Here is a 22,959-nt window from a genome sequence, read left to right on the forward strand (position 1 = left end):
TGGAGGACCTCGAGGTCATGAAGCCATGGAGGTCATTGAGGCCACGACATCATGGAGGACCTCGAGGTCATGGAGCCATGGAGGTCATTGAGGCCACGACATCATGGAGGACCTCGAGGTCATGAAGCCATGGAGGTCATTGAGGCCACGACATCATGGAGGACCTCGAGGTCATGAAGCCATGGAGGTCTCAAGGCCACGACATCATGGAGGACCTCGAGGTCATGAAGCCATGGAGGTCATTGAGGCCACGACATCATGGAGGACCTCGAGGTCATGAAGCCATGGAGGTCATCGAGGCCACGACATCATGGAGGACCTCGAGGTCATGAAGCCATGGAGGTCTCAAGGCCACGACATCATGGAGGACCTCGAGGTCATGAAGCCATGGAGGTCTCAAGGCCACAACATCATGGAGGACCTCGAGGTCATGAAGCCATGGAGGTCTCAAGGCCACAACATCATGGAGGACCTCGAGGTCGTGGTGTCATCAAGGAGGTGGCACCACGGAGAACCTCAAGGTGACACCACGGAGGTCTCTAAAGTCCTGACATCAGGGAGGTCATCAAGGCCGTGATATCGTGGAGGACCTCATGGTTATGACATCATGGAGGACGTCAAGGTTGTGACACCATGAGGGTCCCCAAGGCCGTGACACCATTGAGAACCTCACGGATGTGGGCACAAGGAGAAGCTCAAGGTCATGATACCATGGAGGTCCAAGGTCGTGACACCATGGAGGAGCACAAGGACGTGCCACTGTGGAGGTCCTCGAGGCCATGGACGTGGTGGATGACCCCAAGGAGGTCCTCAAGGCCACAACGCTACAGAAGATCCCGAGGACAAAACACCACGGAGGTCCCTGAGGACATAACACCACTGAGATCTCCTAAAGCCACGATGCCATGGAGGTCACCAAGGCCATGGAAGTCCTCAAGGGCCACAGAGCTTCCCAAGGCCATGGCTCAGTGGAGGACCTCAAGGCCGTGGCATCATGGATCTCCCCATGGCTCTGTGAAGATCTCCAAGGCCGTGACCCCATGGATGTCCCCCAGGCCTCCAAGGCCAAGACACCGTGGAGGTCTCTGTGGTCATGACCCCATGTAGACCTCCAAGGCCACAACACTATGAAGACCTGACGGACACAGCTCCGTGAAGATCTCCAAGGCCACAACTCCATGGAGAACCTCAAGATCATAACCCCATGGAGGTCTCCAAGGCTATGACACCATGGAGAACCTCAAGGCCATGACTCAAGGAGGTCTCCAAGGCCATGACACCATGGAGAACCTCAAGGCCATGACTCAAGGAGGTCTCCAAGGCCATGACACCATGGAGAACCTCAAGGCCATGGCTCAAGGAGGTCTCCAAGGCCATGACACCATGGAGAACCTCAAGGCCATGACTCAAGGAGGTCTCCAAGGCCATAACACCACGGAGATCCTCAAGGCCATGACTCAAGGAGGTCCCCAAGGCCATGACGCCATGGAGAACCCCAAGGCCATGGCTCAAGGAGGTCTCCAAGGCCATAACGCCACGGAGAACCTCAAGGCCATGACTCAAGGAGGTCTCCAAGGCTGTGACACCATGGAGAACCTCAAGGCCATGGCTCAAGGAGGTCCCCAAGGCCATGACGCCATGGAGAACCCCAAGGCCATGGCTCAAGGAGGTCTCCAAGGCCATGATGCCATGGAGAACCTCAAGGCCATGACTCAAGGAGGTCTCCAAGGCCATAACGCCATGGAGAACCCCAAGGCCATGGCTCAAGGAGGTCTCCAAGGCCATGACACCATGGAGAACCTCAAGGCCATGACTCAAGGAGGTCTCCAAGGCCATAACGCCACGGAGAACCTCAAGGCCATGACTCAAGGAGGTCTCCAAGGCCATGACGCCATGGAGAACCTCAAGGCCATGACTCAAGGAGGTCTCCAAGGCCATGACGCCATGGAGAACCTCAAGGCCATGACTCAAGGAGGTCCCCAAGGCCATGACGCCATGGAGAACCCCAAGGCCATGACTCAAGGAGGTCCCCAAGGCCATGACACCACAGAGAACCTCAAGGCCATGACTCAAGGAGGTCCCCAAGGCCATGACGCCATGGAGAACCTCAAGGCCATGACTCAAGGAGGTCCCCAAGGCCATAACGCCATGGAGAACCCCAAGGCCATGACTCAAGGAGGTCTCCAGGGCCATAACGCCATGGAGAACCTCAAGGCCATGACTCAAGGAGGTCTCCAAGGCCATAACACCATGGAGAACCTCAAGGCCATGATTCAAGGAGGTCTCCAAGGCCGTGACACCATGGAGAAGCTCAAGGCCATGACTCAAGGAGGTCCCCAAGGCCATAACACCATGGAGAACCTCAAGGCCATGACTCAAGGAGGTCTCCAAGGCCATGACACCATGGAGAACCCCAAGGCCATGACTCAAGGAGGCCTCCAAGGCCATGATGGCACCACGGCGATCTCCAAGCACCATCCCCCATCACATCCCCCCCATTGCCCCCCCCCCGCGCCCCCGGTGGCTCTGGTGGGTCTGGGGGGGTTGGGGATGGTCCCCCCCAGGTCTATTTGGTTTCTCAAAGCTGAGGTATCTGTCGCGGCCCCCCCGGCCCGGGCCCATATTTGGTTTGGCAGCTGTAATTAAAGCTTCGTTAACGAGATCAGCCCGGCGGCGGGGGGAGAGGAGGACGAGGAGGAGGAGGAGGTGGGGGGGACCCCAAAAGCCACCGTGTCCAGGGGGTTCCCCCCCCCCGGCCGCCGGGGCCGTTTTTTGGTCTAAAATTCCATTCGTTTGTGGTATTTTGTACAATTTTTGGCTGAGGTTCGGGTGCGGTTCGGCGCCTTTCGGCCTTCGGGGCCTTTTCGGGCCTTTCTTTGTCTTTTCACGCCGCTTTCCGGCCTTTAGCTTTGGCCTTTTCTGTCCTTTTGGCCGTTTTTGTCCTTTTTTTGGGCCATAGTTGTCCTTTTTTGGCCATTTTTGTTCTTTTTGGGCCATTTTTGTCCTTTTTTTTGGCCATTTTTGTCCTTTTTTGGCCATTTTTGTCCTTTCTTTGACCATTTCTGTCCTTTTTTGGCCATTTTTGTCCTTTTTTTAACATTTAGTCCATTTTTTTTGCCTTTTTTCTTTTTTTTGGGGCATTTCTTATCCTTTTCAATCCTTTTAAATTCTTTCCCGTTCGATTTCCACCTTTTTTTTTGGGTATTTTTTATTATTCTTTGTCTTTTTTTGGGTATTTTTCAGCATTTTCTTCCTTTCACGGTGCTTTTTTTGGCTTTGTTTTCAACACTTTGGGTTTTTTTTCCGCCTTTCTTGGCGTTTTCCACCATTTTGAGAGCGCTTTTCCCGCCTTTTTTTTGGTGCTTTTTGCCCCTTTTTTTGCCTTTTTTTGCCCCTTTTTTTGGTGCTTTTTCTCCTTTTATTGAGTCCTTTTACCATTTTTTGGTGCTTTTATGACTTTTTGGACATTTCTTGGCACTTTTTTTGCCTTTTTTTCACCATTTTTGGGGGTTTTCCCCCCATTTTTTTTCTTTTTTCCCCATTTTTTTGCTTTATAGCTTTTTTTTTTTCTTTTTTTTTTCACTTTTTTCCTTTTTTTTTCCATTTCCCCCTTTTTTTTTGCTTTTTTTTCTTCTTTTTCTCCCTTTTTCCCTCGGTTTGGGGTCACTTTCGGTTTGGTCGCTGCCGAGCGCGGCTCCCGCTCCTTCGCCGTCAGATTTTTGGGGGGCAGGAGCTTCACTCCTTTATTTCCCCCCTTTTTTTACCATTTTCCTCTATTTTTCCACCCAGAAGCGTCGCCAACGCTCATTTTCTACATTAAAAAACCCCAAAACCACCCCTCCCCCCCCAAAAAAATTGATTTTTTTGTCATTTTTTCTTCTTTTTTTGTGTGTTTTTTTGTTTTCTCACTGTCCAAAACCCCAAAACCCCCCAAAAAAGGGGGGGGGGGAACATTCAGAGCTGTGACCCCCCCCAATCCATCATCACCCCCCCCTCAATGAGGTTTTTAGGGGGGGGATTTGGGGTGAAACGGGGGGGTTTTGGGGCTCTTTGAGGTATTTGTGTCCGGGGGGGGGGGTTTAGAGGCCCCCCCCACCCCCTCCTCCCCCCTTTCAGCCGTTTTGAGGCCAAAAGCGGTGATTTTGGGGTTCTTTGTTTCCTGGGGGGGGTCAGGCACTGCGGGGGGGGCACCGCCGCAAAGGGGATTCCTCTTTGTTTTTTCTTTGGATTTTTTCCTCTTTAATTCGTTTTATTTTTCTTGGGTTTTCTGTGGTTCTTTTTTTCCTTTTTCCTCTTTTTTTTGTGCTTTTTTTCTCCTTTTTTTTTTTGACGTTTTTCCACTTTTTGATCATTTTTTCCTTTTCTTCCATCTTTTCCTCCTTTTTTTGGCGTTTTTCCCTTTCTCCCATTTTCCTCTTCTCTATTTTTTTTTGCCGGTTTCCTCTTTTCCTTTTCCCTCTCCATTTTTCCTCTCCTTTCCTTTCTTTCCACCTTTTTTTTTCTTCCCTTTTCCTTTTTATTTCGGGGTTTTTTTTCCTCTGTTCTTTTGCTTTTTTTCTTTCTTTGGCTTTTTTCCCTCTTCCATTTCTCTCATCCTTTGCCTTTTGGTTTCCCCTTTTCTTTTCCATTTTTTCCCTTTTCTTTTGAGGGTTTTTTTTTCCTTTTCTTTCCCATTTTTTCCTTTCTTTTCCATTTTTCCTTTCTTTTCTATTTCCCCCTTTTCTTTTTGTCTTTAATTCACATTTTTCCTCTTCAATTCACATTTTTGCGCTTTATTTCCCCTTTTTTCCTCTGTATTTCACCTTTTTCCTCTGTATTTCACCTTTTTTCCTCTTTAATCCACATTTTTTCCTCTTTAATCCACGTTTTTCCTCCTTAATCCACATTTTTCCTCCTTCATTCACCTTTTTTCCTCCATATTTCAGCTTTTTTCCCCTTTCTCTCTTTTTCCTCTTTCCTTGAATTATTCTTCATTTTTCCTCATTATTTCACTTTTTCCCATCTTATTTTTCCATTCTCTTTCCCTTTTTTCCTCTTCTCTCCCTTTTTTCCCTCTTTTCCCATCTTTATTTCACTTTTCTCCGCTTTGATTTCACTCCTTCTCCTCTTCATTTCACCTTTTTTTCCCCTTTTCCGCTCTTTTCCTCGCGTTATTCTTCATTTTTCCTTCTTTTTTCCCATTTTTCCTTCTTTTTTCCCATTTTTCCTTCTTTTTTCCCATTTTTCCTTCTTTTTTCCCCGTTCCTCGTTCTTTTCCTTAGGGTTTTTTCCTCCCTTTTCCCCCATTTTCTTCACTTTCCCCCCTTTTTTTCCCCTTTCCCCCCCCCCTTTTCTTCACTCCCCCCCAATAAATAAATAATGGGGGGGGGGGGGGGGGCTGCTCCCCCCCCCCAATTAACGCCCCCCAATTAACAATAAATTAACCCCTTCCCCCCCGACATTCAAGCGGCCCCGAGGTCACGAGTTACGTAAAAAGCTTTGGGATCAGCGGGGGGGGGGGGGGGGGGGGCCCCCCCCCCCCCCGCCCGCCCGAGTTGGTTTTTTTTGGTGTGAAATACCCACTTTTGGGGTTCTTCCCCCCCCCCCCCAAAAAAAAAGGCAGAAAATCGCCTTTTTTTTTAAGGGTATTCTCCCCCACCCCAATTAATTAATTAATTTGGGGGGAGGCGATTAATTAAGGGGGGACCCCCCCCCTCAAAGAATCATTAGGGGGGGACCCCCCCCCCAGAATCATTAGGTGCAGTTTTTTGGTCTGTAGCGGAATTGGGGGGCGCCCCCCCCCTCCATCATTGAGGGGAGACCCCCCCCATCTTTGGGGTGTCGTCCCCCCCCGTTGAAGGGTCATCCCCCCCTCATTAGGGACACCCCGACTGACCCCCCTCCCAACGAGGACCCCCCCAATCATTGAGGGGTGCCCCCCCCAATTGAAGGTTCCCCCCCAATTATTGAGGGGTGGCCCCCCCAATTGAAGGGTCCCCCCCAATCATTGAGGGCCCCCCCCAATCTCTGGGGCCCCCTCCAATTGAGAGTCTCCCCCCAAATCAAGGGGTTCCCCCCCAAATCAAGGGGTTGATCCCAATCTTTGGGCTCCCCCCCCAAATCAAGGGGTTCCCCCTCAAATCAAGGGGTCGATCCCAATCTTTGGGGTCCCCCCCAAATCAAGGGGGTCCCCCCCCTTACTCGAGGCCCCCTCCAACTGAGGGACTCCCTCAAATCAAGGGGTTCCCCCCATCTTTGAGATTTCCCCCCCCAATCTTCAGGGTCCCCCCTCCCTTTTGGGGCCCCCCCCAAATCAAGGGGTCCCCCCCAAATCAAGGGATTTCCCCCCCCAATCTTTAGGCCCCCCCCAATTGAGGGACCCCCCCCTCCCCAATAACCAAGGGGTCCCCCCCAAATCAAGGGATTTCCCCCCCAAAGCAAGGGGTTCCCTCCCAATCCTTGGGGCCCCCCCTCCCTTTTTGGGGTCCCCCCCCCTCATTCGTCCCCCGGGGGGGGGTGGGGGCTGTCGGAGCTGCAGGAGGAGCAGGAGGGGGAGGGCGAGGGGGGGGCCATGGCCGGGGGGGGCACCGGCACCAACCCCACAGCAGACGGGGGGGTCCCCAAAAGCGGGAGGGGCCCCCCTTGGTTGAGGAAGAGCGGGGGGGGCACCATGGCGGGGGGGGTGGGGGTCCCCGCGCCGCCCCCCAACACCAGCGGCCCCCCCGGCTCAAGGGAAAGGGGGAGACTTCCACCACCGGCCAGAGCTGCGGAGAAAAGGGGGGGTCAGGGGGGGCCCCCGGGCACCCCAACTCCGGGGGGGGGGGCCCCCCGACCCATAGGAACCCCCCAGTGCACCCCAACTCCAGAGGGACCCCCCCTAATCCATAGGAACCCCCCAATGAACCCCAACTCCAGAGGGACCCCCCCAATCCACAGGAACCCCCCAATGCACCCCAACTCCAGAGGGACCCCCCCCAATCCATAGGGACCCCCCAATGAACCCCAACTCCAGAGGGACCCCCCCCAATCCATAGGGACCCCCAATGAATCCCAACTCCAGAGGGACCCCTCCCAATCCATAGGGACCCCCAATCCATAGGTACTCCCTATAGGGACCCCAACTCCATAGAGACCCCCCAATCCATAGGGACTCCCTATGGAAACCCCAACTCCAGAGGGACCCACCCCAATCCATAGGGACCCCCCCAATGCACCCCAACTCCAGAGGGTCTCCCCCAATCCGTAGGGACCCCCCCAATGCACCCCAACTCCATAGGGACCCCCAATCTATAGGCACCCCCTATAGGAACCCCAATTCCACTGGGACCCTCCCTCAATCCATAGGGACTTCCCTATAGGAACCCCAACTCCATAGAGATCCACAACTCCATAGGGGCCCCCCAATCTATAGGGACCCCCCCACACCCCATAGGGCCCCCCCAATCTATAGGGACCCCCTATGGAAACCCCAACTCCAGGGGTCTCCCCCAATCCATAGGGACCCCCTATAGGAACCCCAATTCCACAGAAACCCCCAACCCATAGGGACCCCCCAATCCATAGGGCCCCCCACACACACCATAGGGCCCCCCCAATCTATAGTGTGTCCCCCAGGGCGGCCCCCCCCCCGCTGGCATGCGCTGAGTGTGTTACACGCGTGCTCTTAGCGTGTTACAAGCGTGCAATGAGCGTGCAAGGGGGGAGGGAGGAGTGAGGGGAGGCCCAGACCATGGGGGGGGCACACGCGCACGCGGGGCTTTGCACGCCCACACTCGGCTCCTTGCACACGCGTGCAATCTTCCTTGCACGCCCACGCAGGGTCTCTCACCCCCAGCTCACGGCTCCTTGCACTCCCCCCTTCCTCTCACACCCTTTGCACACTCACCCCTCGCACTCCCCCTTTCCTCTCACACCCTTTGCACACTCACCCCTCGCACTCCCCCTTTCCTCTCACACCCTTTGCACACTCACTCCCCCCCATGCGGGCAGCGGGGGGGGCGTTGCACGCGCGTGTGCGAGGTGGCCCACGCACCTTGGATGGTGGCCAGCGGGTTGGTGGCCATGAGCGCCGGGTTTAACCCCGCGGGCACCCCAAGCACTGAGCTGCTGCAAAGCAAAGGGGGTCAGGGGGGGCCTATAGGGCCCTATAGGGCTGGGGGGGGGCTGGGGGGCCATATGGGGCCCTATAGGACTGTGGGGTGTTGTGGAGCCCTATAAGGCTGCGGGGAGGCTGTGGGGCCATATAGGGCCCTATAGGGCTGGGGGGAGGCTGTGGGGCCCTATAGGGCTGCGGGGAGGCTGGGGGGCCATATGGAGCCCTATAGGGCTGCAGGGAGGCTGTGGGGCCATATGGGGCCCTATAGGGCTGCGGGGAGGCTATAGGGCCGTATAGGGCCCTATAGGGCTGTGGGGAGGCTGTGGGGCCATATAGGGCCCTATAGGGCTGTGGGGTGCTATGGAGCCCTATAGGGCTGTGGGGAGGCTATAGGGCTGTATAGGACTGTAAGGAGGCTATAGGGTACTGTGGGACCATATGGGGCCCTATAGGGCTGTGGGGTGTTGTGGAGCCCTATAGGGCTGTGTGGAGGCTATAGGGCCATATAGGACTGTAAGGAGGCTGTGGGGTACTGTGGGGCCATATAGGGCTCTATAGGGCTGTGGGGTGCTATGGAGCCCTATAGGGCTGGGGGGCGGCTATAGGGCTGTATAGGACTGTAAGGAGGCTATAGGGTACTGTGGGATCATATGGGGCCCTATAGGGCTGTGGGGTGTTGTGGAGCCCTATAGGGCTGTGTGGAGGCTGTGGGGCCATATAGGGCCCTATAGGGCTGTGAGGAGGCTGTGGGGCCATATAGGGCCCTATAGAGGCTATATGATGCTGTGGGGCCGAGCAGTGCTCTTCACCCCCATAGGGCTGTGGGGAGGCTGTGGGGCGCTGGGGGGGCCCTATAGGGCCCTATAGAGGCTACAGAGTCCCTGCTATGGGGCAGGGAGGTGCCGTGGGCCCCATATACATTTGGGGGGGGGGAGTCTATAGGGGCCCTATAGGGCTGTATGGTAGCTATAGGGCGCTATGGGGCTGGAGATGGTGTGGGGCAGGGGATGCCCCGGGCCCCATATAGGGCTGGGGGGGGTGGGGGGGGCTGCGGGAGCCCTATAGGGCCCTATAGGGCTGGGAGGAGGCTGAGGGAGGGGGGAATGCTGCGGGGATGCTGTGGGGCGCTATGGGGCAGCAGCACCCCATTAACCCCCCCCCCCATCCCGGACCCCCCCAAACTCACCCCGCGAGGCCGACGGGGCCGTGGGGGCCGCTCGGGGGGGTCGGGGTGGTGCTGGTGGTGGGGGGGGGCGGCGTGGCGGGGGGGGGCACCGCCCCGGCCCCCCCACAGCGCCCGGGGGGGGGGCAGCGACCCCCCGCCCGGAGACAAGGTAGTCACTGGGGGGGGGAAAGGGGGTCAGTATGGGCCCCCCCTCACCAGAGACCCCCCCAATCCCCTTAACCCCCCCCAATCCCCTTAACCCCCCCAATCCCCTTACACCCCCCCATCATTAACCCCCCCAATCCATTAAAGCCCCCCCAATCCCCTTAGAACCCCCAATCCATTAACCCCCCCGGTCCTTTAAAGCCCCCCCAATCCATTGAAGCCCCCCCAGTCCCATTAACGCCCCCTTAGTCCTCTTAGAACCCCCTCAATCCCGAAAGCCCCCCCCAATCCTTTAAGGCCCCCCCAAACCATTACCCCCCCCCCCCCAGTGTGGTGTTTGTGTAGGTCCCCCCGAAACACACGGGTTTGGGGGAGTCCTACTGAATATTTAGGGTGTCCCCCCCTCCTCCCATAAAGCCCCCCCCCCCTAGAGCCCCCCCTTTTTCCCCCCCAGGGGCAGTACCCGTTGTGCTGAGGGGGGCACAGGCCGGGGGGGGCGCGAGGGCGACACCGGGGCTGCCGACCTGGGGGGGCACAGAGGAGGGGTTGGGGAGGCAGAAATGGGGGGGCAGAAATGGGGGGGGCAGAGATGGGGGGGGCAGGGGGGACAAAGGATATAGAGGACCAGGACATAGGGGGCAGTGATATGGGGGGGGGGGCAGGACAGGGTATGGGGGGGTATAGGGGGCACCTATAGGGTATGGGGGGGGGGGTATAGAGGGCCCAGAGTCCATATGGAGGTGGGACCATATGGAGGTGAAGCCCGCGGTCCATATGGAGGTGGGACCATATGGAGATGGGACCATACTGAGGTGAAGCCCACGGTCCACACGGAGGTGGGACCATACGGAGGTGAAGCCCGCGGTCCATATGGAGGTGGGACCATATGGAGGTGAAGCCCACGGTCCATATGGAGGTGGGACCACATGGAGGTGAAGCCCACGGTCCATATGGAGGTGGGACCATATGGAGGTGAAGCCCACAGTCCATATGGAGGTGGGACCACATGGAGGTGAAGCCCAGAGTCCATATGGAGATGGGACCACATGGAGGTGAAGCCCACGGTCCATATGGAGGTGGGACCATATGGAGGTGGGACCATACGGAGGTGAAGCCCGCGGTCCCCCTGGAGGTGGGGTCCCCCCGGGGGTGGGGCGCGCGCGGCACCTGGGGGCCGTAGGCGGGGGTCTTTCCGGGGGGGCTCAGCCCGGGGGCGCCGCAGGGGTTGATGCGTTTCTCCTTCTGGCGGCGGTTGCAGAACCACACGCGGATCACCTCCTTCTCCATGTGGAGCTGCTCGGCGATCAGCAGGATCTCCTCCGAGGTGGGCTTCTGGTTCTGGGGGGACGGGGGGCGCCGTGAGGGGGGGGACACCCCACCATGGGGGGGCGGGGGGCGACGGGGGGGGTCTCACCGCCAGGAAGCTCTTCTCCAGAGCGAAGCGGACGTTGGTTTCGATGCTGGTGCGTTTCTTGCGTCGGCGTCCGGGGAGACCCTCGAAGCCCCCCAAGTTGGGGGAGCTGAGGGGGTTGGGGCTGGGCAGGGTGGAGTCCACCGACATGGTCTCTGCGGGGAGGGGGGCGTGAGGACACGAAGGGATGGAGTCCCACCACCACGAGGAACCCAACGGTGAAGGGGTGGAGGGGATTGGAGGGGTGGGAAGGCCATGAGGACCGTGGGGAATGGAGACCACCAAGGATGGAAGGGGATGGGGACATCATGGAGGGATGGGGACACGAAGGGATGGAGTCCCACCACCACGAGCAACCCAACCGTGAAGGGGTGGAGGGGATTGGGGGGTGGGAAGGCCATGAGGACCATGGGGAATGGAGACCACCAAGGATGGAAGGAGATGGGGACATCATGGAGGGATGGGGACCATGGGGACAGGAAGGGATGGAGTCACCACCTTGAGGAACCCAACGGTGAAGGGGTGGAGGGGATTGGAGGGGTGGGAAGACCATGAGGACACGAAGGGATGGAGACCACCAAGGATGGAAGGGGATGGGGACATTATGGAGGGATGGGGACAGGAAGGGATGGAGTCACCACCTTGAGGAACCCAACCATGATGAGGTGGAGGGGATTCGGGGCGTGGGAAGACCATGGGGACATCATGGAGGGATGGGGACATCAAGGGAGGACATGGGGACACGAAGGGATGGAGCCCCACCACCTTGAGGAACCAACTGTGATGGGGTGAAGGGGATTTGGGGGATGGGGGGTCCATGGGGACATCATGGAGGGATGAGGACTGGGGGCCACGTGGGGATGGGGACCATGAGAGGATGGAGACCACGTGTGGATGTCGGGGTCCCCCCCGGTGCGGATGTTGGGGTGCCCCAGGTGCAGATGTTGGGTTCCCCTCGGGTGCGGATGTTGGGGGTCCCCGCAGAGGCGTCCCCCGGGTGCGGATGTTGGGGGTCCCCCCCGGTGCAGATGTCGGGGTCCCCCCAGTGCAGATGTTGGGGTCCCCCGGTGCGGATGTCGGGGTCCCCCCCCCGGGTGCAGATGTCGGGGTCCCCTGGTGCGGATGTCGGGGTACCCCCCCAGGTGCGGATGTCGGGGTCCCCCCCGGGTGCAGATGTCGGGGTCCCCCCGGTGCAGATGTCGGGGTCCCCCCGGTGCGGATGTCGGGGTCCCCCCGGTGCGGATGTTGGGGTCCCCCCCCGGTGCGGATGTCGGGTTCCCCCCGGGTGCAGATGTCGGGGTCCCCCGGTGCGGATGTCGGGGTCCCCCCGGTGCAGATGTCGGGGTCCCCCGGTGCGGATGTCGGGGTGCCCTCACCGGCGTCGCTGAGCCACTTCTCGAGCAGCGGTTTGAGTTTGCACATATTCTTGAAGCTGAGGTTGAGCGCCTCGAAGCGCGAGATCGTCGTTTGGCTGAAGTCGTTCCCGTAGAGCTTCCCCATGGCCAAACCCACGTCACCCTGGGGGGGGGGAACGGAGGGTGGGGGTCACCCTTGGGACACCCCAACTGATGGGGTGCAAGGGGGGGGTCCCCCCCCAAAAAGGAAAGGGTCCCACCTGGGTGAAGCCCAACTTAATGCGCCGCTGCTTGAAGGTCCGAGCGAACTGCTCCAACTCCTCCAGGTCGCTCGGTTCCTCGGGGGGCGGGGGGGGGTCCAGGCATTTTGGGGGGGCCCCGGCGGGGAGGTGGGACTCGGGGAGACCCGGGCGAGTCGCTGGCTGGGAGGCAAGGGAGGGGGGTTGAGGGGTTTGGGGGGGGATGCACCCCAATATCTCCTTCCACACCACCCCAATGCTCCCTGCACCCTTGGATGGGGGAGAGGGGGGGCTGAGGGGTTCAAGGGGGGGATATTGGGGTGCAGCCCCCCCTCCTAAGTCATTGGGTGGGAGACAAGGGGGGGCTGGGGGGGTTTGGGGAGGTTTGGGGCGATGCACCCCAATATCTCCTTCCACCACCCCTCCAATGCTCCCTGCACCCTTGGGTGGGGAAGAGGGGGGGCTGAGGGTTCAGGGTGGGGGAATATTGGGGTGCAGCCCCCCCCCCAAGTCATTGGGTGGGAGATAAGGGGGGGCTGGGGGGGTTTGGGGGGATGCACCCCAATATCTCCTTCCACACCACCCCAATGCTCCCTGCACCCTTGGATGGGGGAGAGGGGGGGCTGAGGGGTTCAAGGGGGGGATATTGGGGTGCAGCCCCCCCTCCTAAGTCATTGGGTGGGAGACAAGGGGGGGCTGGGGGGGGTTGGGGAGGTTTGGGGGGATGCACCCCAATATCTCCTTCCACCACCCCTCCAATGCTCCCTGCACCCTTGGGTGGGGAAGAGGGGGGGCTGAGGGGTTCAGGGTGGGGGAATATTGGGGTGCAGCCCCCCCCCCAAGTCATTGGGTGGGAGATAAGGGGGGGCTGGGGGGGTTTGGGGGGATGCACCCCAATATCTCCTTCCACACCACCCCTCCAATGCTCCCTGCACCCTTGGATGGGGGAGAGGGGGGGCTGAGGGGTTCAAGGGGGGGATATTGGGGTGCAGCCCCCCCCCCCAAGTCATTGGGTGGGAGATAAGGGGGGGCTGGGGGAGTTTGGGGAGGTTTGGGGGATGCACCCCAATATCTCCTTCCACACCACCCCTCCAATGCTCCCTGCACCTTTGGATGGGGGAGAGGGGGGGCTGAGGGGTTCAGGGGGGGGATATTGGGGTGCAGCCCCCCCCTCCCAAGTCATTGGGGGGGGCTGGGGGGGTTTGGGGAGGTTTGGAGGGGGATGAACCCCAATATCTCCTTCCACAACCCCTCCGATGCTACTTGGACCCTTGGATGGGGGAGAGGGGGGGCTGAGGGGTTCAGGGGGGGATATTGGGGTGCAGCCCCCCCCCCCAAGTCATTGGGTGGGAGATAAGGGGGGGCTGGGGGAGTTTGGGGAGGTTTGGGGGGGATGTACCCCAATATCTCCTTTCCCAGCCCTCTCTGCACCCTTGGATGGGAGAGAAGGGGGGCTGAGGGGTCTGGGGGGGCTTGGAGGGGGATATTGGGGTACAGCCCCCCCCAAAGTCATTGTCTGGGAAAGAAAGGGGGTTTGGGGGGGGCTACACCCCAATATGTCCTTTCCCCCCCCCCATGCCTCCTGCCTCCTTGGATGCGAAAGGGGATGCTGAGGGGTTTTGGGGGGTCCCGGGGCAGGTTTTGGGGTGCAGCCCCCCGTACCTGTGCTGGCAGCCCCCCCCGGGGCTGGTTTTGGGGTGCAGCCCCCCGTACCTGTGCTGGCAGCCCCCCCCGGGGCAGGTTTTGGGGTGCAGCCCCCCGTACCTGTGCTGGCAGCCCCCCCCGGGGCAGGTTTTGGGGTGCAGCCCCCCGTACCTGTGCTGGCAGCCCCCCCCGGGGCTGGTTTTGGGGTGCAGCCCCCCCGTACCTGTGCTGGCAGCCCCCCCGGGGCTGGTTTTGGGGTGCAGCCCCCCGTACCTGTGCTGGCAGCCCCCCCCGGGGCGGGTTCGGCAGGAGCCCCCCCGGGTTTTGCTGAGGTAGCTGAAAGAGGTTTGGGGTGGGGAGCAGCCCTGCGAGAGGAAACGGGGGGTCAAAGGGGGGGGGGACACCCCAAAATGCCAGGGACCCCCAGGGACCCCCCAAGCACCCCAGGGACCCCCCCAGAACCCGAGGCCCCCCCCTCAGCACCCACGAGACCCCCCCCCAGCACCCCAAAGACAACCTTCTAAGGACCCCAAAGACCCCCTCAGCACCCCAAGAACCCCCCCAGCACCCCAAGGACCCACCTCAGCACCCCAAAGACCGCCTTCCAGCACCCCAAAGACCCCCTTCCAGCACCCCAAATACCCCCCCCAGCACCCCTGAACCCTCCCCAGCACCCAAAGACCCCCCTCAGCACCTCAAGAACCTCTTCCAGCACCCCTGAACCACCTCAGCATCCCAAAGATCTCCTTCCAGCACCCCAAATACCCCCACAGCACCCCTGAAACCCCCCAGCACCCCAAGGACCCCCTTTCAGCACCCCAAAGACCTCCTTCCAGCACCCCACATACCCCCACAGCACCCCTGAACGCCCCTCAGCACCCCAAAGATCTCCTTCCGGCACCCAAAGACCCCTTAGCACCCCAAGGACCCCCCCAGCACCCCAAAGACCCCCTTCCAGGACCCCTAAGACCCCCCCAGCACCCCTGAACCCCCCCACAGAACCCCAAGAACCCCCCCAGCACCCCTGACCCCCCTTCCAGCACCCCAAATACCCCCCCAGCACCCCAAAGACCCCCTTCCAGGACCCCTAAGACCCCCCCCAGCACCCCTGAACCCCCCCCACAGCACCCTAAAGACCCCCCCCAGCACCCCAAAGACCCCCTTCCAGGACCCCTAAGACCCCCTCAGCACCCCTGAACCCTCCCCAGCACCCCTGAACCCCCCCCAGCACCCAAGTACCCCAATAACCCCAATCTCCCTGTGGTCTCTGAGCACCCCAACCCCCCCTGGGGACCCCCAAACCCCCTCGGCCGGGGTCCTGGCCCCCCCAGACCTTGCTGTCCCTGCTGGGGGGTCGGCAGCAGGAATTGGGGGGGCGGCTGGAGGTGGTGGCCGGGGACGAGCACCAACTGCTGGAGCTGGAGGAGCTGCTGGATGTCCTGGGGGGACACGGGGGGACAGGGGGGGGCAGCACCCCAGGATGGGGTTTGGGGGGGACCCAGGGGGTGGGGGGGGTCCCTGTTACCTGTGGGGTGAGCTGGAAATGAAGGGGGGGGGGTGGAAAGATGGGAGGGGGGACCCATGGGGGGGTCTAAGAAATGGGGGGGGACATTGGGGGGGGGTCTTGGAGATGGGGGGTGTTTGGGGGTCACCCATGGGGGGGGGTCTAAGAAATGGGGGGGGGACATTGGGGGGGTCTTGGAGATGGGGGGGGACACACCCATGGTGGGGGGGGGATGGGGGGACCCACTGTGGGGGGTGGGAGGGGATGGGGGGGGCATGGGGGGTGTTTGGGGGGGCACCCATGGGGGGGGTCTAAGAGATGGGGGGTGTTTGGGGGGGCACCCATGGGGGGGGGTCTAAGAAATGGGGGGGGACTTTGGAGGGGTCTTGGAGATGGGGGGGACATTGTGGGGAGATGGGGGGCAGCCATGGGGGGGTCAGGAAGTGGGGGGGCACTTATGGGGAGATGGGGGGGCACCCATGGGGGGGTCAGGAAGTGGGGGGGCACTTATGGGGAGATGGGGGGGCACCCATGGGGGGGTCAGGAAAGGGGGGGGGCACCCATGGTGGGGGTCAGGAAGGGGGGGGGCACCCATGGGGGGGTCAGGAAAGGGGGGGGCACCTATGGGGGGGGCAGGAAGGGGGGGGCACCTATGGGGAGATGGGGGGGCACCCATGGGGGGCACCCATGAGTCAGGAAGGGGGGGGCACTTATGGGGGGGGTCAGGAAGTGGGGGGGCACTTATGGGGAGATGGGGGGGCACCCATGGGGGGGTCAGGAAAGGGGGGGGGCACCCATGGGGGGGGCAGGAAGGGGGGGGCACCTATGGGGAGATGGGGGGGCACCCACGGGGGGGGCATGAGAGGTGTTGGGGGGCCAAGGGGGGGGCACCCATGGGGGGGGGGGGGGGGGGGAAGACATTGTGGGGGGTGATGGGGGGGCTCTGGGGGGGGGGCTCTGGGGTGTGTTTTGGGGGTGTTTTGTGGGGTCCCCCGTTACCTGCGCGGTGATCTGTATGGGCTGGGACAGCGCGAGCTGCGGGGGGGTCCCTTCGGCGGGGGGGGGCGCAGCCGCGGAGCCGCTTTGGTGCTGAACCGCCGCCGCCGCCAAAAGCTGCGCCTGAGCGCGGTGCAGCATCAGCTGCTGCTGCGCCGGAACCAGGGCCGCCAGCTGGGGGGGCAGGGGGGGGGGAAAAGGGGGGTGCACCGGGGGGGAATGGGGGGGGGGAAAAGGGGGGAGCACCGGGGGGAATGGGGGGGGGAAAAGGGGGGAGCACCGGGGGGGAATGGGGGGGGGAAAAGGGGGGGACACCGGGGGGGCAGGGGGGGGAATGGGGGGGGACACCGGGGGAATGGGGGGGGGAAATGGGGGGGACACCGGGGGGGACAGGGGGGGAATGGGGGGGGGAAAAGGGGGGGACACCGGGGGGAGTGGGGGGAATGGGGGGGACACCGGGGGGGAATGGGGGGGGGAAAAGGGGGGAGCACCGGGGGGGAATGGGGGGGGGAAAAGGGGGGGACACCGGGGGGGAAAGGGGGGTGGAAAAGGGGGGGACACCGGGGGGAATGGGGGGGGGGAAAAGGGGGGGACACCGGGGGGGAATGGGGGGGGAATGGGGGGGACACCGGGGGGGACGGGGGGAAAGGGGGGGCACGGGGGAATGGGGGAAAAGGGGGGGACACCGGGGGGGACGGGGGGAATGGGGGGAATAGGGGGGAATGGGGGACATGGGGGACATGGGGGGAATGGGGGGAAACGGGGGCAAAGGGGGGAATGAGGGGGACACGGGGGAAAGGGGGGGACAGGGGGGGACAGGGGGGGAATGGGGAATGGGGGGACAGGGGGGAATGGGGGGAAAAGGGGAAATGGGGGGAAAAGGGGGGGCAGGGGAAAAGGGGGGGACGGAGGAATGGGGGGGAAGGGGGAAAGGGGGGGCACAGGGGAAAGGGGGGAAAAGGGGGGCACGGGGGGGAAATGGGGGACACGGGGGGATGGGGGGCACAGGGGGAATGGGGGGGACAGGGTGAAAGGGGGGGAAGGGGGGAAAAGGGGGGGCAGGGGGAAATGGGGGGAAAAGGGGGCAAAAGGGGGGCACGAGGGAAAAGGGGGTCAGGGGGGAAAGGGGGGGCACGGGGAAGGGGGGGCAGGGGGGAAATGGGGGAAAGGGGGGAATGGGGGGGCACGGGGGGAATGAGGAGGCAGGGGGAAAGGGGGGGCAGGGGGGAAAAGGGGGGAAATGGGGGGGCAGGGGGGAAAGGGGGGCAGGCGGGGAAAAGGGGGGGCAAGGGGAAAAGGGGGGCGGGGGGATGGAATAATGGGGGGCAGGAGGGAAATAATGGGGGGCAGTGATGGGGAGATGGGGGACATTGGGGGGACATGGGGGGAGATGGGGGGACATTGGGGGGAGATGGGGACACAGAGAGGGGGGGCAGCGCATCAGTTCCAGCCCCGCGCCCCCCCCCGCGCCCCCCTCAGCAGCAGCAAAGCCCCCCCCACAGTGTCCCCGTGTGTGTGTGTGTGTCCCACTTTGTGTCCCCCCCACTTTGTGTCCCCCCACTTTGTGCCCCCCCCCCAGGACCCCCACTCACCCCGGCCAGCTGGGAGCCCCCCAACATCAGCTGGGGCAGGGGGGGCTGCGTGGGGGGGGGCAGCTCCTCCTCGGCTTTAACCTGGGGGGGGGAAGGGAGGGGGGGTTCAGGGGATTTTGGGGTTCCCCACCCCCCCAATTTCCTGTTTTGCTGCCGCCACCCCCGGGGGACGAAACGGGTTTTCCCCCCCCCCCGAAAACAGTGAAAACAGGAACCGAGTGGGGGGGGCAAAAAAGGGGGGACCCTTGGGGGGGGGAGATGGGGGGGTACCCATGGGGGGGGTGTTATGGGGCGGGGGGTCGGAGTTGGGGGGCAGGGGGGGTGTTATGGGGCGGGGGGTCGGGGTTGGGGGGCAGAGGGGGGTGTTATGGGGCGGGGGTTCGGGGTTGGGGGGCAGAGGGGGTGTTATGGGGCGGGGGGTCGGAGTTGGGGGGCAGAGGGGGTGTTATGGGGCGGGGGGTCAGAGTTGGGGGGCAGAGGGGGGGTCTCTCACCTTGGCTCCAGGGGGGGCGAAGGAGGGGGTTTTGTTTGTCTGGGGCTGAGGGGGGGGGCAGTGGGGTTGGGGGGGAATATGGGGGGGGAGGGGGCTGCCCCATAGCTGCCCCACAGCCCCCCACAACCCCCCCCCAACCTGCCCCACATCTGCCCCACATCTGCCCCACATCTCACCTGATGGCTCGTGTCTGGTCCATTTCTTTCTGTGTCTGCGACGAGAGGGGGACCCCTATAGCGCCCCATAGCGCCCCATAGACCCCCTATAGCGCCCCATAGATCCCCTATAGCGCCCCATAGACCCCCTATAGTGCCCCATAGCCACCCCAGAGCACCCCATAGACCCCCTATAGTGCCCCATAGCCATCCCAGAGCACCCCATAGACCCCCTATAGCACCCCATAGACCCCTATAGTGCCCCATAGCCACCCCAGAGCACCCCATAGACCCCCTATAGCACCCCATAGACCCCCTATAGTGCCCCATAGTGCCCCATAGACCCCTTATAGTGCCCCATAGCCACCCCAGAGTGCCCCATAGCGCCTCATGGACCCCCTATAGTGCCCCATATACCCCCCATAGCACCCCATGGACTCCCCATAGCCCTCATGGCCACCCCATAGCCCCCCCACACAGTCCCCTATAGCACCCCTATAGCGCCCCATAGCCCCCACAGTGCCCCAGAACCCCGTAGCGCCCCATAGCGACACACAGTGCCCCACAGCCGCCCCACAGCACCCCATCACCCCATAGACCCCACAGCCGCCTATATACAGCCCCAAAGCCCCCCCTATAGCGCCCCATAGCCCCCCTGTACCCACCTCTGATGCCCCCCAGACCCCCCAATGTCCCCCTCCCAGAGCCCAATGTCCCCCCCATGTAACCCCCAGTGTCCCCCATGTCCCCCCATGACCCCCCATATCCCCGATGTCCCCCCATGTCCCCCCATGTCCCCCCATGTCCCCCCCTCACCCGTGCGCTCCCCCGGCTCCGCTCTCGCCTTCTCCACCTCCAGGGGCTGCGACATCCTCAGTGCTGGGGGGACATTGGGGGGACATAGGGGGACATGGGGGGACATGGGGGGACATTGGGGGAGATGAGGATATGGGGGGGACATGGGGGAGATGGGGGGACATGGGGGGAGATGGGGACATTGGGGGGACATGGGGGGGTACATGGGGGAGATGGGGGAGATGGGGGACATGGGGGAGATGGGGGAGATGGGGGGAGATGATGGGGGGATATGGGGGGACATGGGGGAGATGGGGGGACATGAGGATATGGGGGGGACATGGGGGAGATGAGGGGAGATGGGGACATTGGGGGATATGGGGGACATGGGGGGGACATAGGGGAGATGGGGGGACATGGGGGGAGATGGGGGAGATGGGGATATTGGGGGACATGGGGGACATTGGGGGGACATGAGGATATGGGGGTACATGGGGGAGATGGGGGAGATGATGGGGGATATGGGGGACATGGGGGAGATGGGGGACATGAGGATATTGGGGGACATGGGGGGACATTGGGGACATGGAGACGTGGGGGGACAGGAGGATATGGGGGGACAGGAGGGAGACATTGAGCCAGGGGGACTCTGGTGTCCCCCCAAGAAGATGCAGAGGTGACGCCCCCCCAACCCCCCCCAAAATCCCCCCTTCAAAATAAATTTGGGGGTGCTTCTTGCCCCCCCCCCATTACCTTGGGTTAACCCCTTCCTGTCCTGACTGGGAAGGACTGGGGGAGCACTGGGGGGGGCACTGGGGGGGACTGGGGGGGTCCCAGCGGTGCAGAGCGGCGTCTGCCGATCCCGGGGCAGAGATTGGGGTGCCCCCCCCCCCCCAAAGGTGCCCCCCCCTCATTTGCATTGGGGTCCCCCCCCCTTCATTTGCATCAGAGCACTGAGTCAAAAAGGGGGGGGCAGGGAATGGGGGCGGAATGGGGGGGACGGGGAAAAAGGGGGGGTCTGGGGGGTAATAGGGGGTTCAGGGTGGAGAAATGGGGGGTCCGGGGGGGCAATAGGGGGTTCACGGTGGAGAAATGGGGGATCGGGGGGGGCAATAGGGGGTTCAGGGTGGAGAAATGGGGGGTCCGGGGGGGGCAATAGGGGGTTCACAGTGGAGAAATGGGGGGTCCGGGGGGGCAATAGGGGATTCAGGGTGGAGAAATGGGGGGTCCGGGGGGGCAATAGGGGGTTCACGGTGGAGAAATGGGGGATCGGGGGGGGCAATAGGGGGTTCACGGTGGAGAAATGGGGGATCGGGGGGGGCAATAGGGGGTTCAGGGTGGAGAAATGGGGGGTCCGGGGGGGGCAATAGGGGGTTCACAGTGGGGAAATGGGGGGTCCGGGGGGGCAATAGGGGATTCAGGGTGGGGAAATGGGGGGTCCGGGGGGTGTGTGGGGGTGTTTGCCATAGGGGGGCCCCCCCCCGCCCCCCCACTTTCACTTCCCCTCCCGTTTCCCTTTCGCCCCGAGTTAAAAACAGCCCCGAGTTCCGGACAAACCGCCCCAAAACGGGGCTGCCGGGAACCCCCCCCCAGGGGACCCCCCCAGAGCACCCCCACAGCCAAAATGAACCCCAAGTCCCCACCAGGATCCCCCCCCAGACCCCAAGATCCCACAAAACAGCCCCCAGGACCCCCCTAACCCCCCCGAACCCCCAAGATCCCCCCCAGGACCCCTCTAATCCCCCCCAGACCCCCAAGATCCCCCCCAGGACCCCCCTAATCCCCCCCAAATCCTCCCCAGACCCCCCAACCCCCCCAGGACCCCCAAGATCCCCCCAAACAGCCCCCAGGACCCCCCTAATCCCCCCCCGGACCCCCAAGATCCCCCCCAAACAGCCCCCAGGAACCCCCTAATCCCCCCCCGGACCCCCAAGATCCCCCCAAACAGCCCCCAGGACCCCCCTAATCCCCCCCAGGACCCCCAAGATCCCCCCAAACCCTCCCCAGACCCCCCCCCCCTCGGCCCCAAGGACCCCCCCCCCCCACTCCAAAGGACCCCCCCAAACCTCCTCCTCCCCCCCCCCCTCAAGGGGACCCCCAATCCCCCAAAGACACCCCCCCCCCGGAGGGATCTCCTGCCCCCCCAAACCTCCCCCCCATAGCGCCCCACAACCTCCATACAGCCCTATAGGGGCAAAGAGCATCCCCTGCCCCACGGCAGCCCCATAGCACCCCACAGCCTCTATAGAGCCCTATAGGGCCCTATATGGCCCCATAGCACCCCACAGCCTCTGTAGAGCCCTATAGGGCCCCATAGCACCCCACGGCCTCTATAGAGCCCTATAGGGCCCCATAGCACCCCACAGCCTCTGTAGAGTCCTATAGGGCCCCATAGCACCCCACAGCCTCCCCACAGCCCCATAGGGGCAAACAGCATCCCCCGCCCCACGGCGCCCTCAGCCCCACAACCCCAGAGCATCCCCTGCCCCACGGCACCCTATAGCCTCTATACAGCCCTATGGGGCCCTATATGGCCCCATAGCACCCCACAGCCCCATAGGGGCAAAGAGCATCCCCCGCCCCACGGCGCCCTCAGCCCCACAACCCCAGAGCATCCCCGGCCCCACGGCGCCCTATAGCCTCTATACGGCCCTATAGGGCCCCATACGCCGCTATAGGGCCCCGTAGGTCGCTATAGGGCCCCCAGGCCGCTCTATGGCCCCCCAGGCCGCTCTAGGGCCCCCCAGGCCGCTATAGGGCCCCATAGGCCGCTATAGGGCCCCCCAGGCCGCTCTATGGCCCCCCAGGCCGCTCTAGGGCCGCGGTACCTGCCGCCCCACGGCCGGGGTTCACCATGGCGGTCGGGGGGGGTCACAGGAAGCAGCTGTGGGGAAGGCGACGCCGAAGGCACGTGGGGCACCGGCACACGTGAGCGTGCGACACGCCGCGCACACACACACACACACACACCCCCCCGAGCCTCGCACGCCCACCCCGGGGCTCACCAGGGCCTTGCACACCCCTCTGGCCTTGCACGACTCTAAGGGGTCTCACTATGGCCTTTGCACACCCCTCGGTGCTCACCATCCCTTTGCACACCCATCGGTGCTCACTATCCCCTCGCACACCCATCGGTGCTCACTATCCCTTTGCACACCCATCGGTGCTCACTATGCCCTTGCACACCCCTCGGTGCTCACTATCCCTTTGCACACCCCTCGGTGTTCACCATCCCTTTGCACACCCCCTCGCACGCCGGCGCTGGGTCCCCCGGGAGCCGCCGGGGCGCCCCGAGGACGGACAGACAGACAGACAGACCCCTGCCTCGCACACGCGTGTGACACGGCTGCCCCACGGCTCGGGGGAACGGC

General features: G+C 62.5%; 1 protein-coding gene across 1 annotated transcript; it reads right to left on the reverse strand.

Moving 5' to 3' along the window:
- Nucleotides 1-6,115: 6,115 nt before the first annotated feature.
- POU2F2 (POU class 2 homeobox 2) lies at nucleotides 6,116-22,541 on the reverse strand. Its single transcript, XM_054052575.1, has 16 exons — nucleotides 22,417-22,541; nucleotides 19,610-19,672; nucleotides 18,815-18,849; nucleotides 18,146-18,226; nucleotides 16,557-16,727; nucleotides 15,387-15,492; nucleotides 14,327-14,418; nucleotides 12,431-12,592; nucleotides 12,192-12,333; nucleotides 10,819-10,970; nucleotides 10,572-10,742; nucleotides 9,868-9,928; nucleotides 9,247-9,415; nucleotides 8,012-8,085; nucleotides 6,568-6,743; nucleotides 6,116-6,139 (listed from the first exon to the last, which is right to left on the reverse strand). The coding sequence occupies exons 1-16, from the start codon at nucleotides 22,442-22,444 to the stop codon at nucleotides 6,116-6,118; spliced, it is 1,707 nt and encodes a 568-aa protein (XP_053908550.1). The 5' UTR covers nucleotides 22,445-22,541.
- Between the last annotated feature and the right edge of the window lie 418 nt (nucleotides 22,542-22,959).

The sequence above is a fragment of the Cuculus canorus genome, chromosome 35 (genome assembly GCF_017976375.1).
Source record: "Cuculus canorus isolate bCucCan1 chromosome 35, bCucCan1.pri, whole genome shotgun sequence".
Taxonomy (NCBI): Eukaryota; Metazoa; Chordata; class Aves; order Cuculiformes; family Cuculidae; genus Cuculus; species Cuculus canorus.